The sequence below is a fragment of the Mchenga conophoros genome, linkage group LG20 (genome assembly GCF_057382185.1).
Source record: "Mchenga conophoros isolate Kocher_MC1m ecotype Shallow Benthic linkage group LG20, M_conophoros_male_GT1.1, whole genome shotgun sequence".
NCBI lineage: Eukaryota > Metazoa > Chordata > Actinopteri > Cichliformes > Cichlidae > Mchenga > Mchenga conophoros.
This window is the reverse complement of record NC_140545.1, coordinates 20,271,531-20,299,233: the sequence shown is the minus strand read 5'-3', so window position 1 is coordinate 20,299,233 and position 27,703 is coordinate 20,271,531. Positions and strand designations below refer to the sequence as shown.

Sequence of the window (27,703 nt, the reverse complement as noted above, 5' to 3'; positions counted from 1 at the left end):
TGCTGACTGGCGCCCCCCGTCGCCGGCCTTTCGGTACTGCATACAGTGGCTGTTTCTCTCCAAGGTCCTGAAATATTGGGGTCCCAACTTGCAAATGCTTTCTTCATCTTGATGGACTATTTTCTTAATATTATTCTCTCTCAAAACTAAAACATCGCAGCAAACTCCCACAGAGCCGGAGAGTTTCTCCACCTCCACCTTCCCCTTGAAAGATTTCCCTTGTCATCCTTTTAAACGGCTCAGCTACTTTAATCCTGACGGCTGGCCGCCGCGAATATATGCACGCGTTTGTTTTAATACTCCTCACCGTTGTGTGCCCGCATAGATAAACTTAATTGCAGTCTTCATTTACACACCGCAAGAAATGACCAGAAAGCGGCTTTAATTGGATTTATGGGCTACAAACTGGCGGTGAGCAGAATGGCCCGCAGCCTCTGAGCTGCACCGGCTTTCTGCATGTGGATTTGAAATGACAGGCTACAGATGGTCCTTATTTTTTCCCTTCTCTCTTTGGGGGCCAAATTCAAATCTGTGATCCATTACGCATCACAGATTTTGTGAGGAGTTGATGGTGCGTTTTCTTCAGTGATTTCGTGGCGTTAACCTGTGAAAATGGACCCGGCAAAGAAAGGTATGGTCTGTCAGCCTTTCAGGAATGTGTATAGTATACCTCCACGCGTAACATTTGCTATGTTTTATTGCACTGTAAAGCTATTCTGAGTGGGAACAGACAAACGTAAGATGAGCATAAACATTTTTGTCATGACGCTTTTCTGAAAAGTAACAAAACCTAACTAGTAAAATAAAAAAGGGCTTTTATAATAACCAGAAAATGCACAGCTGGTCTCATATTTTCACGTTTTCTTACTAGGGCAGACAGTTTATGTCTTGGCTGCTCGTTTAGTTTGTTCACGGATGGGATGATAAAAGTACCCTCAGGCTTATTCTCTGTGCAGTGCCTTGTCAACAGGTGTTCGTGGGTCTACTTGGGGATAGGGCCGGGCTAAGTGCCACGCTGCTCCCACTAAAGAAGTAGGTCACATCTGGTCTTATAATATGAGGCCTCCGGGACAGAATACCTCCCTGTTGCCACAGCCACATGTCAAATCCTTTCCTAATTGTGTTAGATAATAAAATCTGAGCTCACATAAGCAATGCTAGAGTAACATGACTTGAAACTGTGTGCAAATGCACACTGGAACTGGACAAAACATTGTTTAACTTGCTTTTTTTTTTTTTTTTTTTTTTTTTTACACTGAATCTATTCCCCAAAATAAAAGAAACAATTACCTTGCATGTATATATCCTTACTTACAATAAAACAACTCAACCCATGCCCAACAGAGCTAACATTCACTGTGTGTGAAAATGCGCATTTTCACCCTGCCTTTTTTATCTTTATGTATATATTGACTTATTTATTTTCAGATGACCTCCCTGGGGGCGATGCAGGCAAATCAGACACCCTCGGGTCAACTGGCTCGGTCAGGAAAAGAGGAGGGGGCGCCAAGAAGGCGATGCAGGCAAACAAGTCTGCCCTCAGGGCCCCCCGAGCTCTTTGCTGCCTCACCCTTAGCAACCCCATCCGGATGGCTGCACTGGCCCTGGTGGAGTGGAAATATCCTTTTCTCTGAGAGAGTTGCTGTGTTTGTCTCTGCACATGTACTGTGTTTTGGTTTGTGTATGTTTAATCCTGCATATGATGCACATTCATTAATAATCATTTGTTTCATCTATTTTTCCTGGAGAGATACATTCACAAGGCCCGCTCTTACCTTAACTAGAGTCTGCAAGCCCTTTGACATTTTCATTCTTCTTGCCATTTTTGCCAACTGTGTGGCCATGGGTGTCACCAAGCCGTTTCCAGATGATGATTCCAACCCTACCAACCACAAACTAGTAAGTGTTCAGTGAACAAATATAAAATAATTTAACAAAGCCACCAAAAATATACAGGTTGGGCCATTTATATGGATACACTGTAATAAAATGGGAATGGTTGGATACTGGATGCCTGTGTTGGCATTTCTCCTGCGGTGTTGCTATCAGTGTGTGAAGAGCAGGAGAAGAGGGTTCCATTGACAATCCAACACAATGGGCAGCACATTGAACACATTTTATGAGTGGTCAGAAACTTGTAAATAACTCATGAAAGAATAAAGTTACATTGAAACCAAGCACACCATTGGTTTTCTTGTGACATTACCAATAAGTTTGATGTGTCACATGGCCCTCTTCCTATTGAAAAAACAAAAGTTGTATCCAAGATGGCCGACTTCTAAATGGCCACCATGGTCACCACCCATCTTGAGGAGTTTGCCCCCTCACATATACTAATGTGCCACAAACAGGACTTTAATATCACCAACCATTCCCATGTTATTACGGTGTATCCATATAAATGGCCCACCCTGTACATTATATGCCAGATCACAGATGATAGTGTGGGTCAAAGATATGTTTTTGGACACATGGATATGATCGCGGATACAAGTGGCAGAAATTAGCTTCCTCCGAAGGGTGGCTGGCCTCTCCCTTAGAGATAGGGTGAGAAGTTCGGCCATCCGGGAGGGGCTCAGAGTAGAGCCGCTGCTGCTCCACATCGAAAGGAGCCAGTTGAGGTGGTTCGGGCATCTGAAAAGGATGCCCCCTGGGCGCCTCCTGGGTGAGGTGTTCCAGGCATGTCCCACCGGGAGGAGGCCCCGGGGCAGACCCAGGACACGCTGGAGAGATTATATCTCTCGGCTGGCCTGGGAACGCCTTGGATAAGCTGGAGGAGGTGGCTGGGGAGAGGGAGGTCTGGGCCTCTTTGCTTAGGCTGCTGCCCCCGTGACCCGGCCTCGGATAAAGCGGATGAAGATGGATGGATGGATGGATGGATATGAATAAAACAGCTTGATAATGAATAACTTACTGAACACCTTCTGTATGTGATACAAACTGGCACACTTTTTTATTTAGTTGTTTTGATGGCATCTCTAATCTAGAAACATTAAGGTAAAAGCCAGTGATGAAGAGGCTGGACCAGCTCGCTGTCTAAAGGGTCCAAGTCTCTACTCCTGAAGGTCATTATTATCCCAGTAGGAATTGCTAGAAACTTGTTTAAACCCACATTGGGCCAGTATGCCCAGCTCTAACTGCTTTTGTCCAAATGCCTACCCTGTTACCTAACCAAATAATCCTGCTTGTCAAACACAGACACCAGCCACTCTGGTTCACAGCATTTCCCACACGCTGACACTTGTTGAGTTGCTAGGTTTTTACTTTAGTGGCCAGGAAAACAGGTCCCCGAGGACATATTAGTTTTGTGGGCAACTGGTGAGAGCCTTTAAAGAGATGTAGCCATGCAGAAGTCTAAAACCTTACTATTAAATGAAGACTCCAACAAGTGCACAATTTAGACTTAGTCTGCAGAGAAAGTATTTATTTAGACATTTAAGCAGGGGCAAGGCATGCAAGAGGAATGGTAGACAATGCATAGCTCGTTATTTAACCTCTGTGTGGAGGACTATACTTCAGGCATCCTGACTCCTGCAAAGGGAAACCCAACTTAGTGTAGAAAGGAGAAGGTCTGTAACACTACACAGAAGGGAAGGAAGGAAAGTGAATTTACATCTTTAACAGTGCCTCACCTTTACTTCTTAATTTGCAGGATACATGACAGATTTATTCATTTTTGAGACACATCTGTGGATACTTGGCAGTGGTGTCAGAAAGTCAAATAGACGAAGAGATCATATCGTTGGAGGACGTGTGAAGAGGAAAAAATGTTTGATGAAAGATCTTACATGGAGGAAGTCTTGTTATCTATAAACGTCAAAGAGACGCTGGTGCTTTGATCATATAGAGCTGCCTTCATCAGACTTCAGAAAGGAGGCTTGAGCCTTGGAAATATAACAAGGTTAACACTTTGTATTGTCATGTGATGACATTTCTGATCTTCTTTTACAATTTTTATGCTTTTCTGTTCCTGGTTTCTACAGCTTTACTGTCAGTAAGAAGATTTCCCTTTGCCTTCCTGGAATCATTTTCATTGTTGGATCGAATATAAGTGACTGATTCCATTCATTCATCCATATTGGTGGTAGTGCAGTGAGCGTGACCATTATCTATCTGAGACACACATGCCTGATATGTATTATCAGTCATCATTTTATTAGTTCAGTCAGTATGTCTGGTGTTCTGGTGGATGGTGATGCGTTAGCGTGGAAAAAGTTGTGCCACAACCTCATTGGCGTGACATCTATCTGGGATCATGACTTACCTAAACACCAACCATCTGCCTCTTCTTTCCTTCCAGCACTCTGTTTTTTTTTCTGATCTCTTTTTCCAGTGACTAAAATGTCATATTGTTGTCACATTGTAAGCAAGTTCTATTAATCATGAAAGATTCCTATGACTAAATAATAACTTAATACATTTATAAAATAAGTCATGCAATAATTTTGCTTTGTTTGACCTAATCCTGACATTGTTTGCAGACAGATAACAGCTGATTCGGTATTTGAGTTTGAGCTCAGACCCGTTTAGTCAAATGTGTAGTGGACACACAGTCGCAGCAGGATAGACGATAGTAGATCTCTTTGTTAGATTTCACAGAGCGGACAGTTGAAGATATTCTTCATTGGAGACTTAACTATATCCGTTATCATCATAACTTTTGGATCAGATTTTGGGGGAGGTTACAGATTTTCCAAGCTCCATCTTCTTAGATTAAAGCACTTCGTTCCTGGATTATAGTGTCCGCATGAGGTAAAGTCCCAGTGACAGTGACACTGATTAGAAGCTTTAAGCTGAAGGTTACAGAAAAGGGATCTGTTGGCAGACTTATGCGTGTGTTAGACAGTGGGTTAAGAGGTTAGAAAGCCAACAGTATCAGCTCTTAATGACTGCACAGGTTGTTTTTCGCATTAGGCAGGAGTAAAAACCAGTTGCAATGTGTGATAAAAAGAAATAACAGCCTCTAAATGTCAGCCCTAACAATAACTTGACATTTTCTTTAGTTTTCGTCCATTTTTTTCACATTCCGTCTGTAAAAGGTCTTTCCAATTTTACTTAACCATCCCCGTGTTACCTTTTCTTTTGTTCTCAGGAACAAGTTGAGTACGTCTTTCTCGTCATCTTCACCATTGAGACCTTCACTAAAATTCTTGCCTACGGCTTAGTCATGCACCCGAGCGCCTACATACGCAGCGGATGGAACTTGCTTGATTTCATTATCGTCATTGTTGGGTATTTTGTGTACTTTATAAAGTCACATTTTGCATCCACGAATGTTGTATTGTTAGTACGAAAAGTCAAATGCAGCGGCTATTTTCTGACTCTGCAGGTTGTTCAGTGTGATGGCAGAAGCAATGACAGATCACAAGCCCGGTGAGGCCCATCATGCTGCAGGAAAACCTGGAGGCCTGGATGTCAAAGCTCTCCGAGCGTTCAGAGTGTTACGACCACTTCGACTTGTGTCTGGAGTGCCAAGTGCGTCAACTACAATTAGTTTTGTTGGGATATTAGTATGAAGTGAAGGTTTGCACTGAAGGGGGGAAAAGACAAAGCAGATTATTTATTTTTAGTATTATTATTATTATTTATTATTTTCAACATTTTGTTCTTTTTAGATATATTTTAATTGTATTCTTAACTTTTTTTGTTTTATTGTTCACATCTATACAAATTCTTCATCAAAGCAAAAATTCATTTTAATCTTAAAAGGTCAAATTTAATTTTGTTATTTAAACTTCCTCCTCTTTTTCTGCCTTTTTGTGGTTAACGTTGGTGTTTGTCTTGTCAGGTTTACAAATTGTGTTGAACTCCATCATGAAAGCCATGGTGCCCCTGCTCCACATTGGTATGCTGGTCATGTTTGTCATCATAATCTACGCCATCATCGGCTTAGAGCTTTTCATTGGGAGGATGCACAAGACGTGCTACCTCATGAGCACAGGTCTGTGTCATTCTGTGGAGTTTCCATATGTCATTTATTTCTAGACTCAAAGCCTTTTGGTCTCTTGCTGTTTCCTGTTCCAGGTCTGATGGTGGAGGATGATCCAACACCTTGTGCGTTTGCTGGGAACGGCCGCTTCTGTGTCACTAATGGGACTGAGTGCAGGGGCAAGTGGGAGGGCCCCAACGGAGGGATCACAAACTTTGACAATATCTTCTTTGCCATGCTGACAGTTTTCCAGTGCATCACTATGGAGGGTTGGACAGATGTACTCTACTGGGTACACATACATATTGCTAGATCACAGTTTTCAAGCTCCATTTTTTCTTTTGTTTTCTTTTGTTGATTGACAATACTTATCAATTCTTTATGCCTTTGTCTCTGTGCAGATGAATGATGCTATTGGCTATGAGATCCCATGGATTTACTTTGTTTCTCTGGTCATCTTTGGATCATTTTTCATTATCAACCTTGTATTGGGTGTGTTGAGCGGGTGGGTAGTCCCTGCACTGCAGGTTTCAACTTCCTTTGCGTGAATTGTGCAATGAGAAACAAAGGCGATACTTTAAAACGAATCTACCGCATATGTCCCTAATGGTTTTCCTGTTGTTATTAAGCTTGTACTTGTATTTATGAGCACAGAGAGTTCTCTAAAGAAAGAGAGAAGGCCGTCGCTCGTGGTGAGCTGCAGAAGGCGCAGGAGAGCAAGCAGATGGAGGAGGACATGATAGGATACATGGATTGGCTCATAGAGGCCGAGGATGTGGACGAAGAAGGAAACAAACGTTAGTTAGGAGAACATTTACATTCAAATATAAACTCTCAAATCCTTACATTTGTACATACTAATCTGCCTCTATGTGTCTTTGAAGGTGCTGCAATTGCAAAGAAAAAGATGATGAAGAAGTTTGGCTGGTATAAGCACAGTGAGGATGGAGGAGGTATGATAGCTGCTGCTTGTTGCTGTTATTATTTTTCATTTTACGTGATAATCTCTAACAGCCAGTATGTGTGTGTGCATTCAGCAGAGTCAGACTCTGATGATGATATAGCATACCTGGATGATGATAGTGGCTTCTGTGCGTCTCTCATGTAAGGAAACAAAAAGGTCAACGTTGTTTTAAATCATTTTTTCTGTGGAGGAGATGGTGTCATTTTATTAATGTTCCTCTCTTGTTTGATTTCTTTCACAGGGCAAAGATGATGGCCAATAGTTTCTGGTAAGAATAAGAGAAGACGTACTACGCTACAAGAAGATATATTTCTCACTGAATTATCCATAACTTTAGGCTCAGTGGGTTTAAATAAATGATGCATTTTTTCACACCTGAAACAAAGAGGACTTTCTTTTCAAGTTAATGGTAAAATAATTATGAAAAATAAATATGATATCATGATTTTATCACAGCTCAGGCAGGCACAAGCGGTTTTCCTGCTTGCACGCTAAATGCTAAACACAAATTTTGGCTAAATGAGAGCTGGTAACATAAAGTACTATACACAGGATGTGAAAATAACACAAATTGGAAATAAAGAAAACTCAAACCAGATAAATTAATTTATGGGTGCAGTCTACAAAAACTATAAATCTTTGAATTAAGGCGTTTTCAGTCCCATTATGACAGGTGTATAAAATCAATCAACTAATGATGCAGTGTGCCTTTACAAACTTACTGAAAAATTGATCATTTTAAAGAGCTCACTGAATTTGAGCCCACGCTCAAACTATAGAAGGATGACACCAATGAAACAAATCAGCTTGCGAAATTTCTTCCCTCCTAAATATTCTGTAAGTGGTTAGAACTTGTAGACCAGAGTGGGATCACTCAGTACTGAGGCCAGTGGTGGGATTGTGCTATGTCATATTAATATTTTTTGACTGTACATGTCTAGTATGCGTGCAGTAAAGATGTTCATTCTACACTTTCTTTAGTGACCAGCTGTGCCAGCTGAATCACACTCTCAGGAAGAACTGCCGCGTTGCAGTAAAGACCACTAACTTCTACTGGTTGGTGCTTCTGTTGGTGTTTCTCAACACTGTGGCCAGCGCTTCAGAGCATTACGGGCAGCCGAAATGGCTCACAGAAATGCAAGGTAATAAATAGCCCCGCCCATTTTTATTCTAACCTGTGATCCCAACCATCTCTATGCTTTGATTCTGAATGAGTCAGTGATATAAGAACAAATGTTACTTTTTTTGTCCCTCAGAGCGAGCCAATAAGATCCTGCTGCTGCTCTTCACTCTGGAGATGTTGATGAAGATGTACGCCTTTGGTCTGCAGATCTACTTTATGGCGCTGTTCAATCGCTTTGATTGCTTTGTTGTGTGTGGCGGTATTCTCGAGACACTCCTCGTAGAATTCGAAGTCATCCCGCCCATTGGCATATCGGTGCTACGCTGCATCCGACTGCTCCGGATATTTAAGATGACTCGGTAATTAGTGATTAAATTAGTGATTAGTGATTAGTGATTAGTGAATTAGTGATTAAACCTTACGTGAGAAGGGAACTACAAATTTCCATGCCCTATCTGCCCATCCTGATGTCCTGTCATTTTTAGGCACTGGGCTGCCTTGTCTGATCTGGTCACTTCACTGCTCAACTCTATGAAAGCTATCTGCTCCCTTCTGCTTCTGCTCTTCCTCTTCCTCATCATCTTCGCCCTGCTGGGTATGCAGTTGTTTGGAGGCAAATTCAACTTTGATGAGACTCAGATGAAAAGAAGCACCTTTGACTCATTCCCTCAGGCGCTGCTCACATGTTTCCAGGTGATTTACATCTCCAAACATCTCTCTCTTATGCTCACTGCTTAGCATTTCTGTTTATGGTATTGATTAGATCTCCTTCCCTCTGTCTGTTGAATTCCTTCTTGTTCATCTCGGATGGACTTTTGTTATAGATCCTCACTGGAGAGGACTGGAACGCTGTGATGTACGATGGCATTATGGCATACGGAGGGCCAATATTCCCTAACATGGTGGTGTGCATTTACTTTGTCATCCTCTTTGTCTGTGGTAACTGTATCCTTTTCAACAAATGATTATCAGCAATGATATCAGCTAGAACAGTCTAAATATTAAATTTGGTCTTTCATTTCAAAAGGAATAAACAGCAATTCCTTAATTTTGTGATCAGACATCCTGCTTAATGTCTTCTTGGCTATCGCTGTGGACAACTTGGCAGGAGGTGGTGGGAAGAAAAATGTCGAGTAAGTTTGATATATAGACTGCAGATGGATGTACAGTGGGGCAAAAAAGTATTTAGTCAGCCACCGATTGTGCAAGTTCCCCCACTTAAAATGATGACAGAGGTCAGTAATTTGCACCAGAGGTACACTTCAACTGTGAGAGACAGTATGTGAAAAAAAAAATCCATGAATCCACATGGTAGGATTTGTAAAGAATTTATTCGTAAATCAGGGTGGAAAATAAGTATTTGGTCAATAACAAAAATACAACTCAATACTTTGTAACATAACCTTTGTTGGCAATAACAGAGGTCAAACGTTTACTATAGGTCTTTACCAGGTTTGCACACAGAGTAGCTGGTATTTTGGCCCATTCCTCCATGCAGATCTTCTCGAGAGCAGTGATGTTTTGGGGCTGTCGCTGAGCAACATGGACTTTCAACTCCCGCCACAGATTTTCTATGGGGTTGAGGTCTGGAGACTGGCTAGGCCACTCCAGGACTTTCAAATGCTTCTTACGGAGCCACTCCTTTGTTGCCCGGGCGGTGTGTTTTGGATCATTGTCATGTTGGAAGACCCAGCCTCGTTTCATCTTCAAAGTTCTCACTGATGGAAGGAGGTTTTGGCTCAAAATCTCACGATACATGGCCCCATTCATTCTGTCCTTAACACGGATCAGTCGTCCTGTCCCCTTGGCAGAAAAACAGCCCCATAGCATGATGTTTCCACCCCCATGCTTCACAGTAGGTATGGTGTTCTTGGGATGCAACTCAGTATTCTTCTTCCTCCAAACACGACGAGTTGAGTTTATACCAAAAAGTTCTACTTTGGTTTCATCTGACCACATGACATTCTCCCAATCCTCTGCTGTATCATCCATGTGCTCTCTGGCAAACTTCAGAGGGGCCTGGACATGCACTGGCTGCAGCAGCGGAACACGTCTGGCACTGCGGGATTTGATTCCCTGCCGTTGTAGTGTGTTACTGATGGTGACCTTTGTTACTTTGGCCCCAGCTCTCTGCAGGTCATTCACCAGGTCCCCCCGTGTGGTTCTGGGATCTTTGCTCACCGTTCTCATGATCATTTTGACCCCACGGGATGAGATCTTGCGTGGAGCCCCAGATCGAGGGAGATTATCAGTGGTCTTGTATGTCTTCAATTTTCTGATGATTGCTCCCACAGTTGATTTTTTCACACCAAGCTGCTTGCCTATTGTAGATTCACTCTTCCCAGTCTGGTGCAGGTCTACAATACTTTTCCTGGTGTCCTTCGAAAGCTCTTTGGTCTTGGCCATGGCGGAGTTTGGAGTCTGACTGTTTGAGGCTGTGGACAGGTGTCTTTTATACAGATGATGAGTTCAAACAGGTGCCATTCATACAGGTAACGAGTGGGGGACAGAAAAGCTTTTTACAGAAGACGTTACAGGTCTGTGAGAGCCAGAGATTTTCCATGTTTGAGGTGACCAAATACTTATTTTCCACCCTAATTTACGAATAAATTCTTTACAAATCCTACCATGTGAATTCATGGATTTTTTTTTCACATTCTGTCTCTCACAGTTGAAGTGTACCTCTGGTGCAAATTACTGACCTCTGTCATCATTTTAAGTGGGGGAACTTGCACAATCGGTGGCTGACTAAATACTTTTTTGCCCCACTGTAGCTACAGTCACCCAAATTTGTGAACTCAGCATTATGTCCCTCTCTGGGACTATATACACAAATATTTCACAGCTCTTCCCTACTCCTTCCATAGCAATTAAGAGGATAAGTAGCAACAAGTTAATCAGATGGAACTGATTCAAGAAACTCAGCATCAGCGAATCTCATCACCTCTTTAAAAAAGCTTAGTAGTTTGGTCTGGCGCAGGGGCAGGGAACTCCAGGCCTCAAGAGCCGGTGTCCTGCAGGGTTTAGATGTGTCCTTGATCCAACACAGCTGATTTAAATGGCTAAATTACCTCCTCAACATTTTTTGGAGTTCTCCAGAGGCCTGGTAATGAACTAATCATTTGAGTCAGGTGTGGTGACCCAGGGTGATATCTGAAACCTGCAGGACACCGGCTCTCGAGGACTAAAGCTCCCTACCCCTGGTCTGGAGCGTTCAGATCTGCGTTAATACATATAGAAAGCTGTGAGAAAGCTTCTTCTCTCTAAAAACAACATGGCAGCATGGCTTAGATTTGCATCTGAGCAAATCCCATGACTTTGGGAACAATACCCTTTAAACAGACATGACCAAAGTGTAGATGTTTGGTCATAATGCATTTTTGTATCATTATCACATACCATCCCCCATCCCAGTTTTTGTCCCTCCCACACCGAGTTTAGGTCAGCTGTGTAGGTTGCAGCTTGGTTCGATATGCTTAAGGAAACGGCGACACGTTCTTTTAATTTCTGCTGCATTTACGCGTCAGTGTATTCAATATAAAATGTTATTTGAAGCATAACAGTAGTGTATGAACATTTATTTATTCAGAGAGAAAAAGGAAGATGAAGAAGAGTGGGATGAAGATGAAGAGAAAGAGGATGAAGATGCAGGGGCAAGGAACTTTGAAATCTTTTTATATATTATATTGAATGTTTATAGAAAGCGAAGTAACCGCTGATATTTTGTCTCGGGAGCAGAACGAAGATGACGACTGGCAGGAAAATGAGGAGCTGAGAGTCATCGAAGGCCTGGAGGGTGAGTTTGATCGACATTACACCCAACAGAGAGATATTAACTATCTTGACCAACAGTGATTATAAGTGTGTCTTTATTGTAGGAGTGGCTCCTCTGAAGCCCGATTTCTCCGGACCCAAAGAAAAGATTGTACCAATACCCGATGGAAGCTCCTTCTTCATTCTCGGAAAGAAAAACTGGTAATTTTAAATAATCATGAACCCGAGATATGATTGAAGGGATACAATCTAATACCAGTGCAGTGCACGTGATTTCCTTCCCATTTTCCATTCTTCAGTTTACGAGTCGCCTGCCACAACCTCATCCATCACCCCTACTTCACCAACTTCATCCTCATCTTCATCATCCTCAGTAGTATTTCACTGGCTGCTGAGGATCCCATTAAATCCCACTCATTCAGGAACACTGTAAGGCCAAGCTTCACTCGCTTTTCCTGTCATATTCCCTACATGTTTACTGACTCATAATATTATCTTCATTAGACTGAGAACTGATTTAGCTTCTGTCTTCCTCAGGTGCTGGGATATGCTGATTATGTATTCACTTCAGTTTTCACTGTGGAGATCGTACTTAAGGTAACAGCTGCAGTGGCTGTAAAGAACCAAATCTAATAGAAAATTATGCACTAGTAAACCTCAGAAGTACATGGCAGTGCAATGAGTTTCTGACTTTGTTTCTTCACCCTCTCACTCATGTTTAGATGACTGTTTATGGAGCTTTTCTGCACACTGGCTCCTTCTGTAGAAATGCCTTCAACCTTCTTGACCTGCTGGTTGTCAGTGTGTCACTCACGTCCTTCTTTCTGCAGTGAGTAGATGCACGTGAAACGCAAGCTGTGGTTCTTCTGTTGGGTTCTGGCAGAAAGATCAGGAGCAGTTGTAGCAAAGAGAAGAGATTTGAGGATAACTTTTTTTAATTTATGAGCTCAAACTTTTCTTTTCTAATCTCTTTTCCTTGTTTCTTCCAGCTCAAGTGCCATCTCTGTGGTGAAGATTCTCCGAGTGCTTCGAGTGCTCAGGCCTCTTCGAGCCATTAACAGAGCCAAGGGATTAAAGGTAAACAGCTATATTCTATCTAGTTTTATTCCTATATTCATTTAAGCATTATTTCAGACAGCGCACCAAGTAAAGCTTGGTCTCCAAGCTGATAACAGCTGCCTACCTACATTGGCTGATGGCTCAGCTGATACCCTTCTATGTATCCAATTAGCAAATCTCATAAAGGGTGCACCGTTCAGCCTGCTGCATCTGCAAGCCGCTTGCACCTCAGCTCCTCCTTTTCATGTCATGTCACACTTAATCAGTGTCATGTAAACTCGCTGATCACTTAACACAAATATCTAATCAGCCATTCACATGGCAAACACTAATTTAGGAGTGTAGACATGGTGAAGAGAAACTGCCAAAGTTCCAACTAAGCATCAGAAGAAGAAAGGAAATTGAATTTACTTTGAACATGACATGATTGTTGGTGTTAGACAGGCTGGTCTGAGTATTTCAGAAGGTGCTCATAGACTGGGATTCATCTCTGGGGTTCAGTGAGGATGGTCCAAAATACGGGGCCAGTGAGTAGCAGTTCTTTGGCTGAAAATGTCTTGTTGATGTCAGAGGTCAGAGGAGAATGGCCAGACAGCTTCCAGCTAATAGGAAGACAACAGGAAATTCAAATAGCCACTTGTTACAAACAAGGTATGCAGAAGATCATGTCAGCACATCAAGCCTTGAAGCAGATGGGCTACAGCAGCAGAGCTACCACTCCTGCCAGCTAAGAACAGGAAACTGAGATTATAGTTCACACAAACTCATCGAAAATGGATAACAGAAGATTGTAAGATTGTGACTTTTGAGTGGTGGGGTCAGAATTAGGTGTAAACAACATGAAAGCATAGATCCATTGTCTCTTGTGTCAACGGTTCAGGCTGCTGGTGGTGATGTATAGGTGTGGGGGATCTTCTTTTTGGTCCCTTTGTAGCAACTGAGGATCCTTTAAACGCCACAGCCTACCAGCATTTTGTTTCTGATCATGTCCATCCCTTTATGACCACAGTGTGGTCTTCTGTCTTCTAGTGGCTAATTCGAGCAGGATAACACACCATGTCACAAAGCTCGAATTGCCAAGCTGGTTTCTTGAGCGTGCCAATGAGTTCACTGAACTCAAATGGCCTCCACAGTCAACAGCTCTCAGTCTAACAGAGCACCTTTGGATGTGCAGCTGACAAATCTGCAGCAACTGTGACAATATTGTTGTTTGTACTGTACAATTTATTCAGTGTACATACAAAAGTAACATGGTGCCTTTTAGTCACATCGTTTTTGCTGTTTATATGTTCACAGAATGTGGTGCAGTGCGTGTTTGTGGCGATCCGCACCATCGGTAACATCTTAATTGTCACAACCCTCCTCCAGTTCATGTTTGCGTGTATTGGAGTGCAGCTTTTCAAGGTTCATGTTCACACTTTCAGCATGATAAGATTTTAACACCCTCAGCAGATATATAGAGTGTGTCGAGTGAGTGTTTGTAACAGTGTAACTTCTCTGTGTTTGCTGTTATAGGGCAGATTCTACAGCTGCACTGACGAAGCCAGGCACACTCCAGATGAGTGCAAGTCAGTGGGTTTTTTTCCACACGACATAAAGCTCTTGACAATTTCTTATCACGCTGTTTATTAAAAGATGTGCATGCATCTAATTTTAGAGGCACATTTGTGGTGTATAAGGATGGAGATATGAATCACCCCATGGTCAGGGAACGCATCTGGGAGAACAGCGATTTCAACTTTGATAATGTGCTAATGGGAATGTTGGCTTTATTCACTGTGTCAACATTTGAAGGTTGGCCGCAGTGAGTATTAATTCTACATTTTAAGTCCATTACCTCTCTAAACTATCTGTGTCATTCCTTGGGAGCTTCAGTTTATTTCTTAGAAGCTTATTGAACAACTTACCATTTTTCATATTTTCTTTATTTTGGAAAATATTGCTAAAACAGGAAGTAACAGAGCAGTTGTAGGGACTATTTTTAGCTGAAGATTAAGTGAAAACGGCCTTCAGAGCACTACAGTCGTGGCTTAAAGTTTTATCAGTGGCACAAATGTTTATGTTTCATACACTTTGCTGCTTCACTTTTTGTTTAGATTATTTTTAGAATCGGAATAAGAATATTTTATTAACCCCAGAGAGAATTATATGGTCACAGCTGCTCCAAGACATGTTTCCATGAAACAGTGAAGAACCATCATGACATCAAGACTTTTATTGGTCAATAAATTAAAGCCATGCAAAGACTCAATATTTAGACTAATCAAAATCCAGTCCTGCCTTAAAAGTGCTCAAAATTGATCATAGTTTTTGGGGTTCTGTTTGTCTCTCTGCTTTTTAAGCACTGCCCATACTTAACATGTACTCAAAGACCAGCTTTTAATGATCCAGAAGCAGTTTGGTGACAATCTGTTAAATTTCCAGCATGATATAGCACTTTTCACAAGGCAAAAATGAGACGTAAGAGGCTCAAAGATCATTAAATTAAAATGTCCATATCTTAATCACATCAAACATCTGTGCTCAACAATAAAAAATAATCAATGTTAAAATAGGAAAGTATATGAAACACAAAATGTGTCGCTGCCAAAAACTTGTCATTGTGACTGTAGACCTGATTTCATTGTTCTCTAAATATATCCATCCAAATATTCACCAAGCAATTATTTGTTTCATAAATTGTTTACACATCACACAAATAATGATGAATATAGAATTTGAATTGACATTTTATGATTGCGTGGCTATGCCAAAGCTTGAACTGCCCCATTTTAAGCAGACAACAGAAATACTGTGTTTCTTGTGTGTCTGAGGGCTACGCTACAACATCACTGGGACCGTTGTTTTACAGCCTGCCTTATGAGATTATTCTTTATTACTTATGTAAAGATATTGCTACTGAAATGACATGCTCTTTTGTGACGGCACAGAGAGGAAATACATACATGAAACTATATCACCTTTTCATGGCTTTTTTAATGGAATTTCCAAATAATAACATAAGTTTAGGAATCTTATATCAATGATTAAATGACTCAATGTATCAGGAATCCTGTGTGTCACTTGCTTTGTCTCTTTTATTTTATTTTTGCCTAAAGGCTTCTGTACCGGGCCGTCGATGCCAACGCCATAAATCGAGGCCCCATTTACAACTACAGAGTAGAAATCTCCATCTTTTTCATCATCTACATCATCATCATCGCCTTCTTCATGATGAACATATTTGTGGGTTTTGTCATCATTACATTTCGAGAGCAAGGAGAGGCTGAGTTCAAAAACTGCGAACTCAATAAAAATCAGGTTAGTTATCATTAAAAACTGTAGTTTTGACTTCAGTGTAATAGCATTCTTTCAGACGCAATCATTTCTATCCTCTCCCTCCTCACAGCGTCAGTGCGTGTATTATGCATTGAAAGCTCAACCAATTAAGATTTACATTCCCAAAAACCCATCCCAGCTCAAATTCTGGAAAATCATCAACTCCAGCCAGTTTGAGTACGTCATGTTTGTACTGATTCTGGGAAACACCCTTACTCTGGCTGTTCAGGTACAATGTCAGTCAGTTTTCACTCAGATAAAATACTAAAATATTGATTCAGGGCTGTGATGTTAATTTTTGTGTTGTTTTTCCTCTCAGCATTATGAGCAGTCAAAACTATTCACCTCCATTATGGACATCCTCAACATGATCTTCACTGTGGTTTTCACTATAGAGATGATTATCAAGCTAATGGCTCTGCGGGCACATGTAAGGTTTCACTCTTTTTCATCAGAAAATGATATTTGGCACAACTCCACTCACTGTCTGCTGTCTCGATGACTCTCACTTTGCTTGTTTAATCTCTGCAGCACTATTTCATCGATCCTTGGAATTCATTTGATGCACTTATCGTCGTGGGAAGTGTGTTGGACATTGCAGTCTCTGAATTCAGCGTAAGTTTGTTCACACAGCAACAAAATATCACCAGCTACCTTCCTTATCTACCCAAATATCTAATCAGCCAATCACACGCCAACAATTAGTCATGCAATAAGTGAGTCAAATTAGGCATTTCGAGATAGTCAAGATAACCTGTTGAAATTCAGAAAGAGCATCAGATTGGGGAAGAAAGGTGATTTAAATGACTTTGAACAAGGCATGGTTGTTGGTGGAGAACTGGGATTTCCCCACACAAACATCTCTAGGTTTACAGAGAATGATCTAAAACAGAAAAAATATCCAGTGAGCAATCGCTCACCTCAATTCGGGCGAGGTGAGCAGTTAACACACTGGGTGATGCCAGTCCCAGTATTTTCTGTGCAATTTTGATGAAACTTTCCTTTTAATATCCTGAAGATTTGCTGGTATTTATCTGCAGGAGCTAAAAGGGATCTCAGCAGCTTGGTGTTGGTTATTATGGTGCTATTATGTAGGAATACAATCAGAAGATAATTCAGATGCGAGAAGGAAAACTACTACTGCCATCAGGATTGTCAGCTGCACTTTTGTGAACAATAAACTAAACAAATGATTAAGAACTACACGATGAAAAATAATAAAATAAACCTTTCTACAATTTTTTGAGGAAGAAATTCTACATGGCTTGAAATATGTATTACTCTGAAAATGAAATCATTTGTGCTTTAATTTCTTTTCTCCTGCATGGTATCGCCTGCCTGTTGTTCACCACATGCAAAACGATGCAGGGCGGAGGCGGTCATGGTGAGGTAAGAGCTGAATTCTGAAGTACTCCCTTTAATTCTTCTGCAATACACTTTGGGTGGACAAAAGCTAATAACCTTGAGAAAAATAAGTGCAACTTGAACAACATGTCTCAGCTTTTCTACTCATAACTTAAACACTTCTGTGCTGCTCCTTGGCCGCATTTCTCTGTGATATCTCAGGGTTTGGGTAACGCCTTTGTCAGGAAGAAAGCCTTGAAACTCTTCTGGATTGGAGGAAATCAATAGTTTGAACATTCACCTTAAGGATTTCCAATCCAAATGGCTTGTGAAAAGTCCAAAAACGGTGCTCTTATCTTCAGTCTTTACACTTGACAAGCGCTTCAAGCAGGCCAGAATTAACCGTTTACATAAACCGTCCTGGCCTTCAGGACACGTTTCACACTCCTTTTTTTTTTATTTTTTTTTATTTTTTTTACCAAAAAAAAGAAGATTTATTCATAACACACGGGAAAAGACCCAGGGAAAGAGTTAACGATAACAACAATAAAAAAAAAAAAAAAAAAAAAAAACAAGACTAAGAAATATTAGACATCTAAGGTTCATATTTCATTGTGTGACAATGCAAAATAAATTCTTTTCAATCAGATCCACAATGCAAAATTTTGATTTAAGCCACGTTTCACACTCCTGATGACATATTTGCTTTTTCAGTCTCAGATATTTAACTATTTCTGTCTGCCGTTATTCTTTCTAGGGTCCCGGGAAAGGTGAAAGTGGAAAAGTGTCCATCACATTTTTCCGTCTTTTCCGAGTCTTGAGGTTGGTCAAACTCCTCAGTAAAGGAGAAGGCATTCGGACTCTTCTCTGGACTTTTGTCAAGTCCCTCCAGGTCAGTAGCAGCACAGAAATAACAAAAGGATTAAACAATTTCTTGTGACACCTGTAGACAACTTTTATGTAACTTTGCTCTCGACTTTTATCTGCTCAGGCTTTACCTTACGTTGGCCTCCTCATTGCCATGATCTTCTTTATCTATGCTGTGATCGGCATGCAGGTGAGTCTTTGTTATGAACGTAGGTTTAAATTTTGGCTGTTCCACTCATTGCAATTAATCAAACAGGTATCCGATGATAAACAAAACATTACCATTACATCATACGGGCTGCATCCCAGTTTATAAGTCTATAATAATAAAAAGTCTCTGGTTTTAATGACTCTTTTTTTTCTCTTGTAGATGTTTGGGAAGGTGGCTGTTGATGAGGACACACACATCAACAGAAACTGCAACTTCCAGACTTTCTTTATGGCTGTTCTGGTACTTTTTAGGTGAGTCTTTTTAGCCCCCAGGAAGGGGCAAAATTAAAGGGACAAAGCTGAATTGTTGAAAAATGAAGCTTTACTTCATCCAATGGCCACTGGAGGCCAGCTACCAGAGATATTAAATTAATGTTAATAGTTACAGCCTTGTAATGAAAACTGTTTTTGGCAATGAAACTAATGTCCTCCTTCATAAAGACTCTTAAGGGGGCCTCTTAAAAAGTGTTTTGTGTTAAGGCTTACCACCTTCAGTAACCACTGGATCGGTGGACTGAACCTCTCAGCACTGCTTGTTGTATAGGTGCCTTCTGGAGCACTTTAAATAAAAAATAAAAATGTGACACAATGTGTCTTACTTTATCTTTCTTTTTGACTTTAATGAGGATCATAATTTACATGATGAACATCCTGTTTTCTAACTAATACGGGGCAGTTTCTTTGTGCAACCAGAGGTATCGCTCCCTGCTGCTCATTAGCAAGAATGCACATTTAACGCACTTCAAAGACAACTTTACTTTTCAGACCTGAAAGCTGAGTCATCCGTATTTTATATCTTTGTTTTTGCAGACAAAACATAAATGCCGAAGCTTCAAAATGCACAGTCTAAGAAACAACTGGTGATGGCATGTAAGCTATGTCCATCGTTTATCTACAGTCCATGGCTTTCTTCTCTCTTCTGATAATACATTTCTTTATTATAGTCTTACTTAGAATCAGAAGTTACTGTGCTGCATTAACATGACTTTTTCCTCAAACAAAAAGTACTTCTAGTGTGAAACTTTCATGCATCTTTTCTAACATCTAGAAGGTCTAAAACAGTGTAATGGAACAGTGATAATGCTGCTGTTTTTCCTTGTAGGTGTGCCACTGGAGAGCAGTGGCAAGAGATCATGTTGGCAGCTTTGCCTGGCAGACGCTGTGACCCAGAAGCTGACGTTGAACCTGGTGAAGAGTTCACCTGCGGTAGCAACTTGGCCTACCTTTACTTCATCAGCTTCTTCATGCTATGTGCTTACCTGGTAAGCAAAGCCACCGAAAATTAGGGATCATTTTTTAAAAATCCCTTCGTTCATCTTGTTTGTGGTAAAACATGTCCTTTCTTTTGATATAACTAAACACTCTACCTCTTGTCTCTAAAAGAAATGTAGGTATAATTAATTCTAACTCGTGTTTTATAGAATATCAGGTCAGGAGGAATCAAAGTTAGATGAAAGCAGACAGCATAGTATTACAGCTGCAGCATACTAGCAGGTTTAAAAGCTTACCCTGTCTTCTCCAATTCCCAGCTCATCAGACAACTCGCATCCACGGATTTTATTAATCCAGGCAGCACACTCAAACCACAAAATCCCGATTTAAAAGGGCACAAATATTTTGGTAACAGTACTTTGACCATAGTGCTATTTTAAAACATTAAATGTGTCGAAAGAAGGTGGCGTTTGCCCTAGAGAGCAGGCAGAGGAGGGTCCACGTAGGATCTCATACTCTATCAAGTTGCTGCGTTCCTGCAGTGGAAATGGTAAAAACCGCAGAAAATACAGCAGAGTATAATCTGTTCCAGATTACCTGCTTAGAATTATCAGCAGTATCATATATGATTCAGACAGGGGCAGGGAACTCCAGGCCTCAAGAGCCAGTGTCCTGCAGGTTTTAGATGTGTCCTTGATCCAACACAGTTGATTTAAAATGGCTAAATTACCTCCTCCACATGCCTTGACATTTTCCAGAGGTCTGGTAATGAACTAATCATTTGATTCAGGTGTGTTGACCCAGGATGATATCTAAAACCTGCAGGACACCGACTCTTGAGGCCTAGAGTTTCCTACCCCTGACCTAAAATATAACCCTAGTCCACCAGGAACTTTCACTGAAATGTTACAATATCAAAAGTAATCATCCAATACATAGACAATTTCAATCTTGCTATGGAACCCAATGTAATCCATGCGATTTATAATATTTACCTATGACAGACGTTGGCCTTTAATCTCTTCCACTGTTCCATGGACAGTTTTCTCAGTTTAGGCCAGGGGTGTCCAACTCCAGGGCCCGTATCCCTAAAGATTCTGAGAATCCTCTCAGAGAGCTCCTAACTTAACCTAAAAATTCCTTGCCAGGAGTTTTAGCTTAGAAGTGATTCCAGAACATTTTCAGTGAACTCTGAGCAAGGAATGGATGGAAAATCCTATCTTAGTGAGGAGGTGTGGTTGACCCCGTTGCTAGGTATGAGACATCATTTCAAAAGCCGTGATTGGTTGATCCTACAAGTTTGATGGAAATGAGCTTTTGGTGATAATGAGCAAAGGATGTACCCTCAAATCAATAAACATATTATATACTCTAATCTTATGCTGACTGTAATTGTAAATAATATTTCACATTCAAGAAAATATCTGGAAAATGAATAGTAAGCTGTAGGGGTTATAGCCTAACATTAGAATCTAAAATATGTGAAAACTTAAACTCATTACACCCTGTTCAAATAATGATTTGTGTCTTATTTGCTCATATTAATATCCTAGCTGACATATTTTGTACTTTCACTCCCATATGGACCCTGTTGAAAACAAGATGGCCTATCTCAAGGGGCTGTCCTTAATGAAGTAGAAATCACAACGTTACAAGTCCAGTGTGGTCTTAACGAGGGTAACACGGCTCAGCTTTTAGCAATGTCTGTGATTGCAGACCCAAGTCATCACTGCTGCATTGTTGCATTTTCCCGGTTGCCAAATACCTCGGGGTTGTGATTACTTTCGTCTCCGGTGTAATAGTGTTGTGGCGTCGAGTTGGTGAAGTAATTACATCTCTAAGGAGATCCACCACAAACATGATTCCTGCACGATCCAATCTGTAGCGTCTCAATAATTCCCTGTCATCCAGTGTTTGCAGGACATCTCTCCTGCCTCTTCTGTTGGCCATTTTGTGCAGCTGCTTAGGGGAACTCCTAAGCCACTAAAAGTCCTCTTCCCTGCTCTTAGCAGATCTCGCCTTAGGAGCCCTTTTAAGCGTTAGGAATCTTGAGGAATAGCTTTTATATTAACTGGGATTGTCGTGTCACTTTTAGGGGAAATTCTAAGAAAACGTCATGACTCTGAGAATTTACCGTGTTACCCTCGTTAAGACCACACTGGACTTGTAACATTGTGATTTCTACTTCATTAAGGACAGCCCCTTGAGATAGGCCATCTTGTTTTCAACAGGGTCCATATGGGAGTGAAAGTACAAAATATGCCAGCTAGGATATTAATATGAGCAAATAAGACACAAATCATTATTTGAACAGGGTGTAATGAGTTTAAGTTTTCACATATTTTAGATTCTAATGTTAGGCTATAACCCCTACAGCTTACTATTCATTTTCCAGATATTTTCTTGAATGTGAAATATTATTTACAATTACAGTCAGCATAAGATTAGAGTATATAATATGTTTATTGATTTGAGGGTACATCCTTTGCTCATTATCACCAAAAGCTCATTTCCATCAAACTTGTAGGATCAACCAATCACGGCTTTTGAAATGATGACTCATACCTAGCAACGGGGTCAACCACACCTCCTCACTAAGATAGGATTTTCCATCCATTCCTTGCTCAGAGTTCACTGAAAATGTTCTGGAATCACTTCTAAGCTAAAACTCCTGGCAAGGAATTTTTAGGTTAAGTTAGGAGCTCTCTGAGAGGATTCTCAGAATCTTTAGGGATACGGGCCCAGGACCTCTGTGTGCTGTTGGGTTTTTTAATATGTTCACAGAACTGTAGTGGCCTGACTTGCCTGTTGTGACTTTATACAAAATTTAGAAGCAACAATAATTCAAAATGTAATCTCACTACTTTTATTTGCTAAATTTACTTAAAATGTTTCCTAAATTTTCTTTTATCATTTTTACACTATACTACCGGATTATATTATACTGGACTTTCTGGATCCCTATTCTAACTTTTTTCAATAATAGATTTATTTATGTAAAACACATGCTGTTATAGTCATATCTTTCTCTCTCAGATTATCAACTTGTTCATTGCTGTCATCATGGACAACTTTGAATATCTGACAAGAGACTGGACCGTACTCGGCACTCACCATCTGGACGAGTTTAAGAGAGTTTGGTCTGACTATGATCCAGAGGCCACGTGAGAATCTTTTAGTATCATTCTCCACAACTTGTGCATTTTTTCTGTCCTTGCATACTTTGTCTTACATCTGTCTCACCAGCTCTGCGTCCATCTCTCTCCTACAGCGGTCGTATAAAACACATCGATGTCGTCACTATGCTGCGCAGGATTCAGCCGCCTCTTGGTTTCGGAAAATTATGTCCTCATCGTGTTGCTTGCAAAGTGAGCAAAAACACATTTGCTCCTGCGGATTTCATGAACAAACTAAAGACACGCATCTGACTCCTTCTGCCTCAACTTGTCTTTGCAGAGACTGGTTGCCATGAATGTTCCCCTGCATCCTGATGGCACAGTCACCTTCAACGCTACTCTGTTTGCTCTCGTGCGAACCTCACTGAAGATCAAGACTGAAGGTTTGACCTGCTGCATATAAACAAAAACACAGAAGCTCATTATTTGTGTATGAGATTACCTCACTCTTTTAATGATAGTGCTGTTTATATTAAAGGATCTGTTGTTTGTGTCCCACTCAGGTCCCATCGACCAGCAGAATGAAGAGCTGAAGGTGATTATCAAGAAGCTCTGGAAGCGCACTAAACCCAAACTCATTGATGAAGTCATTCCTCCCCCTAGAGGTATACCACAAAATTGCACTGCTTTCCAACATAATGAAAAGTAAAGAAAACCTAAAACACACTGAATATTAAATCAAGCCTCTTTTCTTTCATATTGTGTACCTGATGATGCCAAATATGTACATTTATTCATATAAGTCTTATAATCCAAAGTAATGTTTGTGTAACATTACCTTCTTTCAGGAGATGAGGTGACTTGTGGAAAGGTTTATGCCAGCTTCTTGATTCAAGACTACTTTAAAAAATTCCGGAAAAGAAAAGAAAGGGAGAGGAAATCCAAAAGGAAGGACAAAGCAGCTTCTCTACAGGTAACATAAACTATCCAACTCAAAGATCCCATGTTTGACACAACTTTGTCATTGACTCGATGCAAAATAAAATCATACGGTCATGTCTGTGTGTGAATGTGGACCCAAATGCTGACCTAAAAGAGGAGTAATAAACAAAACAAATCTTTATTTCAGTGAGGCAGAAGTCCAACAGGCAACTGACAGAAAATAAAAGGAAATAACCTAAATGCTCAAAGTAAAAGAATGAAAAAATGTAAAATACAAAAACTCATGCACATACATTTTAATTGCATCTTGAACCATGTTTGCTTTCCGAGTTAAAATCATCTTTTTCATGCGAGTCTTAAACTGAGATTTGAAAGGTTAAGTTCAACTTACGATCAAATATACTTTTTTATAATAAAAAATTAATAATTATAAAAATAAAAAATCTTTTCATCCATCTTCAGGTGCTTAACTTTGCATTAAACTCATTTTTGAATGTAGGCTGACTTCAGTTTATGGATATGTTTCTAGCAAGGGCTGCGGACACTGCAGGATCTGGCTCCAGAGATGCGTCTGGCAATGGCTTCTGATCTGGAGGACGAGGAAGGTGGAGGCGATGACATATTCGAGAGTGGGCCTGAAACGTCAGCAACCCCCACTCCCTCCAGCACACCGATGCCGCCTCTGGACACGCTGGTAGAGCAGACGACTTTGATCATGGAACCAGAGCCCAAGATCTCCAACGGAGGTGTGATCACGGAGCAGGTGACGGGCTTGAAGGAACACCAGAGGCCGGGATCAGAGCTGGCAGGTGTCAGCGTGGTAACAGAGCAGCCTGTGAGGTCAGAACACCTCCCAGTGAGGTACGTTACTGCGTCATACGTGAATTCTCACATTGGTACTCACACGTATTCCTTCTATTTTATACCAAGGAGTTTTCTAACTTACTTGTACTCTTAACAAACAGGGCGGACTCCATCAGTGAATCGCCTCTTCCTCCTCCACCTCCACCTGAGATTTTAGTTGAAGAAGTCAAAGCTACAGAGGAAGTATCCGAGCAGGTGTACTTGAGTGAAGGAGATGCTGCAAGTCTGGCATCAGTAGACCGGTAAGGAATAATCAAGAAGGTCAAGCGATAGATGTAGGTTTATTAGGTTATTCATTAAAAAAAAATTTGGGAAATAGATGGATTAAAAAAACCAAACAACTGAAGACAAGATTGAACAGCCTAGCATTAAGACTGGAAACAAGACTGGGGTAGAGGATTCAACCCACCAGCACCTCTAGAGCTCACTAATTAGCACTTTTACTCTTTGGTCGTGCAGGTATATGTATCCAGAGGCTGTTTCCCCAGTACCAACTGATGCAGGCTACAATGGCCAGAGTCTGGAAAGAGGCAGCAGCCTTGGCGAAATACCGTATGACTCTAATGGTACCAGTGGCTTCGTCAGCAATGATTACACTGACATCAACATGAATGGAGGGAGTGCTGCCACGAGTCCCACTCCCTACACCACAAATGAATATAATGAGAATGGATATCCAAGATACAGTGAGAATGGAAACGGCATCATGACCGCCAATGGGAACGGAAGCACAATGAGCGGCGGCCATGAAAACGGCAGCAGCATCGATTACACTGGAAACGGCTACACTACCAATGAGAACAGCGGTGCCCAGTTTGTTAGGAGAAGGTTACTTCCTGCTATTCCAAAAGGTTTTCCTCCTTCTCTTCCATTCTTCAAGAGTACTGATAGACAGAGGTGGTTGTATATTTTTGGACGTTGCCAATCAGAAGAAATTTAAAATTCAAATATAATGATAATGTTTTTGGTGTTTAAATAATCTGTCAAGTGAATTTATCAAATATTACTCTTATTTTACTTTATACACTGAACTTTTCTGAGGGGTTTTATTGGGCATGTGAACTATAACTGATGCCTGCTAATACAAACTCTCTCCACACACGGTGCTAGTCTTGCACTCAGGTCATTTTTCTAATATCTTCCTGCTTTCTGTTTCAGGTCATAAACCCGCCTTTAATTTCCAGTGTCTGAGACCACAGAGCAGCGTAGATAACCTCCCCATCCCAGGAATCTATCAAGGCCACACATCTCCAACTAGATCACGTTTGCAGGTAAAACAGTGACACGCATACACACTCAGCCTGCTAGTTTTCCTACTCATTTCTAGCTTAAACTCATAATGATATGAATAAATGACAAGAGAGCAGCCTCTCTGATCTGGATTTACTGGCTCTACTTTTGCTCTCCTCTGTCAGAACCAGCACAGCCTGGAGTCCCGGCCCAGCAGTGTGTCCTCCATGTCGTCCACCTCCTGGGCGAACACGGCAGCAGCTGGTGCCACTCCTGTTCCAGGAATAATTGCCCCATCGGCACGCAAGGGCAAGCTCATCTACACTCCTATGATCTTGATGGATGAAGCCACAGGTAGCAGTCAACCGCTGTGGAATGACGGTTCTGCCAGCCTTCCTGCAGGAAGGCGCCCCGGCTGGAACCCCGGTCAAACCAGGACGTTCACCAGTGTAAGAATGCCACCCCCTGTGAACCAGGGCTTCATAAGCAAAGGCAGCGCGGACAGTCTGGTGGAGTCGGTAAGTAGTTTTTGAGATTTTCGTAAAGGTGAAACCTCCTACACCCACTATTATGTAGAACTTGGTGTATTTTAAATTCCCGTGACCCTTTGGAACTTGATTTAGTGAGACTTTAAGGCTGATATTCACCTGTTTTGACTGATTGGAACTTTTGAAACCTCATGGGGATATTCTTGCCCAGTAAAAAGGATGGCAAAACTGTTATCCATCATATTAAAAATCCTTTTAGGAACAGATCTAACCATGAACAGGATGAATGACTAAAGCAACTCTTTGCACTATCGCCTCCCTGAAATGTAATCCTGCTCATTTATTTGAATATTTGCTCAACTTTAGATTGGACGTGAGCAGCTGACAGCACGAACCTGTCTTAAATGATTGCTTCTATACTCTTTCTGTCACCAACCACAGATCTTGATCTCTGAGGGTCTCGGTGTCTATGCAAGGGACCCGAAGTTTGTGAACTTTGCTAAGCGGGAGATTGCTGAAGCTTGCCGCATGAGCCTGGATGAAATGGAGAGCGCAGCTGCTGACTTGATAGTGCGTGGAGCCACTCAGTCGATTTCTCGATTTGAGGAAGAGCTGGCTGATGAAATGAACTGTGTGATTTCTTACTGAGATCAGCTGAACTGTAAGAGAAATATGTGAGAAACTGAGATGTGAAGTTTGTTTTTTCTTAAAAAAAAAAAAAGGGAGAAGAAAATCTTGTGTGTTTGAATCTCTTTTGAAAACAAAAAGAAACATCCCACATATGAGATTTCTATCATGTTGGGTATGATGTGCTTTTGTTTGTGAATGCCAAAAACACACTTTGATTTTAAGTGTACGTGTCAATTTGTGACAAAAATTTTGATTGCAGCAGAAGAGTCAGCAGGACGCAAGTTCATTTTCTGCATTGTGCTCTCGTTTTGTACCCTACTTGAACTGTGGTCACCTTATACACGTGTGTTCAGCTACAATCAGGGAAACTAGACTCTGAAATAAGAATGTTTTAAATCTACACATGTAGATCAAATACTTTTCTTTACTCTTGATACAACTGAGTAAGACTGTGAGTTTCCAACAGCATTAGCTTCTTTAGAGAAATATTTAAATATAATGAATATCCTCTAAGATGCACAATGCAAACTTGTGGCGGAAATGTCCAAATTATGTTTTGGATTCATTGTGACTGAACGGTTGCGTGGCTATCCACTGTGCACAAATAAAATAAAATGTTTTCTCAAACATTCG

General features: G+C 41.0%; 1 protein-coding gene across 3 annotated transcripts; it reads left to right on the top strand.

The window, feature by feature from the left end:
* Positions 1-18: 18 nt before the first annotated feature.
* Positions 19-27,703, top strand: cacna1fa (calcium channel, voltage-dependent, L type, alpha 1F subunit a). 3 transcript variants are annotated; one of them, XM_085258829.1, is made up of 47 exons: positions 20-631; positions 1,429-1,618; positions 1,794-1,899; positions 5,093-5,232; positions 5,330-5,475; positions 5,789-5,941; positions 6,025-6,221; positions 6,331-6,434; positions 6,584-6,726; positions 6,814-6,882; positions 6,970-7,033; positions 7,135-7,161; positions 7,875-8,035; positions 8,150-8,375; positions 8,502-8,709; positions 8,841-8,961; positions 9,077-9,149; positions 11,606-11,669; positions 11,755-11,812; positions 11,895-11,991; positions 12,090-12,219; positions 12,328-12,387; positions 12,513-12,619; positions 12,780-12,867; positions 14,146-14,253; positions 14,365-14,417; positions 14,507-14,653; positions 15,948-16,149; positions 16,238-16,396; positions 16,487-16,597; positions 16,699-16,782; positions 17,536-17,556; positions 18,269-18,403; positions 18,503-18,568; positions 18,749-18,840; positions 19,691-19,850; positions 22,837-22,964; positions 23,072-23,168; positions 23,257-23,359; positions 23,480-23,581; positions 23,765-23,889; positions 24,388-24,719; positions 24,824-24,964; positions 25,182-25,573; positions 25,881-25,993; positions 26,138-26,470; positions 26,882-27,703. In XM_085258829.1, the coding sequence occupies exons 1-47, from the start codon at positions 613-615 to the stop codon at positions 27,086-27,088; spliced, it is 6,162 nt and encodes a 2,053-aa protein (XP_085114955.1). In that variant the 5' UTR covers positions 20-612; the 3' UTR covers positions 27,089-27,703. The 3 variants fall into 3 exon arrangements, with proteins under 3 accessions (XP_085114954.1, XP_085114955.1, XP_085114956.1); XM_085258828.1 differs by having other exon boundaries at positions 19-631; positions 1,429-1,899; positions 6,967-7,033; XM_085258830.1 differs by lacking the exons at positions 20-631; positions 1,429-1,618; positions 1,794-1,899; positions 5,093-5,232; positions 5,330-5,475 and having other exon boundaries at positions 5,900-6,221; positions 6,967-7,033; positions 26,882-27,702.